Source organism: Pleurodeles waltl, chromosome 4_1, assembly GCF_031143425.1.
Source record: "Pleurodeles waltl isolate 20211129_DDA chromosome 4_1, aPleWal1.hap1.20221129, whole genome shotgun sequence".
Classification (NCBI taxonomy): domain Eukaryota; kingdom Metazoa; phylum Chordata; class Amphibia; order Caudata; family Salamandridae; genus Pleurodeles; species Pleurodeles waltl.
Window position 1 is genome coordinate 117,442,385 of NC_090442.1, and position 5,431 is coordinate 117,447,815.

The 5,431-nt window shown below is 45.3% G+C and overlaps 1 protein-coding gene across 1 annotated transcript; it reads right to left on the reverse strand.

Annotated features, from left to right (window-relative positions):
- Nucleotides 1-1,704: 1,704 nt before the first annotated feature.
- LOC138287092 (olfactory receptor 5AR1-like) lies at nt 1,705-2,643 on the reverse strand. Its single transcript, XM_069227455.1, has one exon. The coding sequence runs from the start codon at nt 2,641-2,643 to the stop codon at nt 1,705-1,707; it is 939 nt and encodes a 312-aa protein (XP_069083556.1).
- Between the last annotated feature and the right edge of the window lie 2,788 nt (nt 2,644-5,431).

The window sequence follows — 5,431 nt, forward strand, 5'->3', positions numbered from 1 at the left end:
ACATGTATTTGCAGGTACATTATTTCACAAGAAAATTACATTTAATACCACTAACCACCCACACATGACCTCAGCCATGCTGATTCTTTTTCTCTCTTTTCCCAATATAGTGTTGATGCCTGCGTTGCCTGGAACTACATAGTAGAATTAGATGTCTCTACTAACTGTGACAAACAGGGCATTACATAGTAGAAGTACAAAAGCTGCTTTTTATGAGCTAATCACATACATTAACAAATCCAAAATAAATGAGGAAAGTAAGTCCCCCTCCAACTTTTCATAAGAAAAGTTTGAAATCATCAAAAGGGGATCCTCAATCATCCCCCTCAGCTATATGTAGTACAAACACCCAGCAAAGTAACACTGTACCCTAGTCAATTTGAAATGAGATCAACAGAAAGGGCAGTGTGGTCAGAGATTTTCATTCATGAAGCCAGACAGTGTTGCAAGAGTTGAGGCATACATCAAGTCTCAGTATGCCTAGGAAAGATCCCATCAGTCATTTTTCAGGCACCCCTGGTAAAATCCACTTCAGATAGGAGTGCTGTGGAGGACCAGGCTGGACCTTTATGCTCAGGTAGAGGGACAACAGCAGGAAACCAGAAGTGAATACTTGCTGTTCTAAAGTCTTTCTATGGCACAGGGTGGTGTATTCTTCAATTTCATCTTGTCCTTCTTCATTAGAAATTATTATTTATGTAGCATGTTTTCAGTGTTTTATTTATTTTTTAACTCTTTCTATTTCATTTCTGTACTTTAATGATTCATGCATTATAGCTGTCCCAAAATAAACATGATATTAACTAACTAATTGTTACCCAAATAATTGTCAAATTGTCTAAATTGGAAATAGCATACATTAAAAGAATAAAATATTAAAATTAATATTATCTTTTGCTCATTACAAGTCACACATTCCTGTTTACACATGTGTTATGCTTTGCATTGTGGTCAGATTTTGAATTTCAATGGCTAAGTTGGGGCGGTTCCTCCGCAATAGCGGAGGAGCATCAACCCCCTGGCTAAGAGCCAGCAGCTGTAAAATAAAATAATATTTCATTATCGCTTTATGTTACAGCAGCTTGCACAGCCAGCAGCATATTTAGATAGGGCGGGGCTGGATCACAAGAGGGGGGAAAGGAGATGGAGTATGGATTTTGTGTACTAAGTGTACATGTGTGTTTGGCCAGCAGTCTCAGGCCGGCCAAACACATATGCACACTTAGGTTTCTCCAACCCGGCTGTGTTACACAGCCAGGTTGTACAAACTGCTCAGGATCTAGTGTGTTGTCCGACTAGCAGACCACGCCACTCAGACCAATCCTGGTGCTGTTCTCATTCTAGGTTTAGCCAGAGAGCAGCACCTGGATTGCTGGGGAGCATGTACTGGTGTCCCAAGGAGTGCTGAGACACCAGAAGACAGGAGAAGCAATGCAGCGGTGTCAGGAATGGTACTTTTTTTATTATTATTATGTATTTCCCCATCCCTGTCGTACCCTCTGCCCCCCACCCCCCTTTGAGATTTGTGGCAGCCACCACTGTGGCTAACTACTATTAATGGGACTGGAGCTGATTATCAAAAATGGTGTGATAATCAGTGGATCAGCATGGACTGTTTGTAAGGTGTAGCTTATATCCTCTGAAGATATGTGAATTTAACTAACGCCACAAGGATATTATCATAACACTAATATCTTAAAATATTTATTTTAATCTGAAAGTTCTCCTTACAACATTTCTTGCAGCTTCTTTGACAGTTTTGTTCCTAAGGCTGTAGACTAGTGGATTTAACATGGGGATCATCACTGTGTAGAAGACAGATGCTACTCTGTCCTGGTCCATGGAGTAACTGGATCTTGGTCGTAAGTACATGAAAAGGACCGGAAAGTAAAACATTATCACACAGATAAAGTGTGAGGCACAGGTTAAAAAGGACCTGTGTCTCCCTTCTATAGAGCGCATCTTGATGATGGTAGAAATAATATAAGTGTAAGAGACCAGGACAACAAGTAAAGATCCCACCTGCATACTTCCAGCAACTGCAAATACAATAACCTCATTAAGTGTGGTGTCTGAGCAGGAGAGCTTCAGTAGTGGAGGAATATCACAGTAAAAATGTGAGATCTCCTTTGGCCCACAGAAGGACAACCTGAAGGTGCAGGTGGTATGAACAAAGGCAGCAAGGATACTGGCTATATATGATCCAGCCACAAAAGAAGCACACATTGGTTTTGTCATAATGATGGAATACTGTAAGGGATTACAGATTGCAGTATATCGGTCATAGGCCATCACTGCCAGCATTAAGTCATCTGTATTTGCAAGTGTTGCAAAGAAAAACAGCTGTGTTGCACATCCTAAGAAGGATATTGTCTTTCTTTTTGAAAGGAAGTTGATCAGCATCTTGGGAGCAATGGTTGTTGAATAACAGATGTCTACAAAAGACAAATTGCGGAGAAGGAAGTACATAGGATTTTTAAGGCAAGATGATACCATGATTAATGCAATGATGGTGATATTGCCCATCAGGGTGATGATGTAGACCAGAAGGAAGAACACAAATAGTGGGACCTGCAATTGTGGGTCATCAGTAAGACCGAGAAGAATGAAATCTGTAATGACGGTGTGATTTCCCATTTGCATTTTTTATTAAATGATTTCCTATGAAAAAAGAAAAAAAATATCAATCAAAAAGCTTCAATGTGCCACATGTAGATAACATGATATAAAAGAGTTTCAACGTGTCTCTAGTCCAATACATTCCAACATTAAGAACAGCAGTGAATGGACTGATGTGTACAAAACTGTAATCTCAGAACACGATTGTTGAACAAACAACCCTTCGTAATAGGTATTGTAGGAAATTGCCATTTTATGCATGATACCCCCCACCAAAAGTTCTCCTTATCTTCTTTGCAGGTTTTAGAACTCTGTGCACTCTAGTCCTGCTAACCACAAGTGCCTGTGATTCCCCCTTTAGGCATGGTTAAATTGGTTTAAACCTAATTGGCACATTTAACTTTCTTGCAAGACTAAGGCCCTCATTATGACCCTGGTGGTCTTCTGACCGCAAGGGCTAATGTGGTGGCAGTACTGCCAACAGGCTAACGGCACATACTGCCACATTATGGCTGTAGCCAACCTGCCAATTTACCACTCAGACCAACAGAGTACCAGCCCTGGCATTATGAGCTAGTCTGCCACCATGGTTTTCATGGCATTAGCAATGCCACAAAAACCATGGCGGTAGGCCCTACCGGTGACAGGGAATTCCTTCCCTGTCACCAGTAGGTGGCTCTCCCACCCCCCTAACTCTCACCTGACGCCTCCCAACCCCTTCCATCCAAACCCACCCCCTCACCCACTCCTATACACACACTAACCCCCCACCCCAACATTCAAATACACCCCCATCAGGGTAGCAGTAGGCAGTTTTTACCACCAAAGTCATAATGACCACCTAAGTGTACAGTTCAGAAATATACCTATGAATTTGGAAAATAAGTATCACTTGTGGACAGCAGGACATATTGTGCATCCCCTATGGTGGCAATGAAAACATGATGTCAGGCCTACCCTGTGTAGTCAGACAAAAGCAGCTTGAATACTGGTGCCTAGGCCTGTCAAAAGTACCATTCTTTAAACATTGTGGTGGTCATTATGACTTTTGGGGTAAAATCGGCCTACCGCCGCCATGACAGCCGCCAATATACCGCCACAGCAGCTACCATCCATCCACCATATTATGAGCACTGCCTGGCTTCCGCCACAATAAGGGCAGAAATCTGGCAGTGTTCATAGTTACGGATGGTGGTAAGCCGGCATTGCTAACACAAGCACCACCCCTCCAGTAGAACGCTGCCAGCATATTATGAACTGAAATATGGCATGGCGGTGTTCTGCTGGCGGGGCGCTACTGGCAGTAGCAGCGGCCCTTCCCGTTCCCTGCCAGACGACCTCCTCGCCAGACAATGGAAGTTTGAGCGTCCAACATTGGAGGGGGTGGGAGGGTTGGTGTCGCTATGTCTGTGTGTCTGAGTGTGTGAGTGCATATGTACATGCATCTGTGTGTGTTGTGTTCTTTGCCTGGTTATATGCTTGTGAATGAATGTGTGTATGAATGGTGGAGTGAGTCTGTGTCTGCTTGTCAGTGTGAATGTGTGAAAGAATGTGTGTGAGTACGTCTGGAAGTATGCATGTTTGAATGCGTGTATGGCAGTGTGTGTATGAAAGTGAATGGGTGTATGCTTGGTGGGTGTGAGTGTCTGTGTGCGTGTATGCAGGGTTGGTTGAGGGGTGCTGTGACTGTAGTGGGAGTGGAAGGAGGGGGTGATGTGTGCGTGTGTGGCTGTGGGGGCAGTTGTGTGGTGTGTGCATGTCTGCGGGTGTGTGCGTGTATGGGGGTGGGGTTGTGAGTTAGTGGATCAGAGGGATTGGGGGTGTTCATATGAGTATTGGGGTGGGGTATTTGGATCAGGGGTGGGTGGGGGTGAGATTGAATGTCCGGGTGGGTGTGTGTGTGTTTGGGTCAGGGGTGGGTGGGGGGCAAATTTGAATGTCGGGTGGTGGGTTGTGCGTTTGGATCGGTGGTGGGTGAGGTTGAGTTTGAATGTCAGGGTAGGGGGTGTGTGTCTGGATCTGGGGTGTGTGGGGGTGAGTTTGAATATCAGGGGGTTAGTGTGTGTATGGGGGTGGGTAAGGGGTGTATTTGACTGTCGGGGTGGGGGTTAGAGTGTGTATGGGGAGTGGGTGAAGGGGTGAGTTTGGATGGATCGGTGTTGGGGAGTCAGGTGAGTGTTAGGTGAGCCACCTACTGGTGACAGAGAAGAAATTCCCTGTCACCAGTAGGGTCTACCGCCATGGTTTTTGTGGCGTAGCTAACCCGACGAAAACCATGGAGTCAGGCTTGTTTATAATGGCAGGACTAGTACTCTGTCGGCTGCCGGGCTGGAGATGGGCATCTCCGGCGGCTCATACCGCCATGGCAGTATGAGTGGCAAATTGCAGAGTTGGCTGCAGCCAACCCGCCAATCTCATAATGTGGTGGTGTGCACCGCTAGACTGTTGGCAGTACTGCCGCCACTTTAGCCCTGGTGGTCAGAGTACACTCTGGTGCCAACCAAGATTCCAGGACATGTAGGGCACCTCTTGGAAACCAGCACTCACCCCAGCAGAGAACAGCAATAGTGTTCAGTCAAGTCCAGTTGGTTCTTGTCAGCGAAGTCATCTGGAATCTTCTTGTGTCGGTCAACTATCCTTTGGAGTTACTTCTGGGCTTCAAAGCAAGCATGTCCAGTCTTCCTTCTATAGAATTCTCACACAGGTCCAGGAAGGGCTAGCTCGAGGATTTGAGGTTGTCGTTCTTATCCCCAGCTCCAGCCTGTGGGTGGTAGATGCCCTCTGTGTCTAATGTTCCACCTTTTCCGGGTTT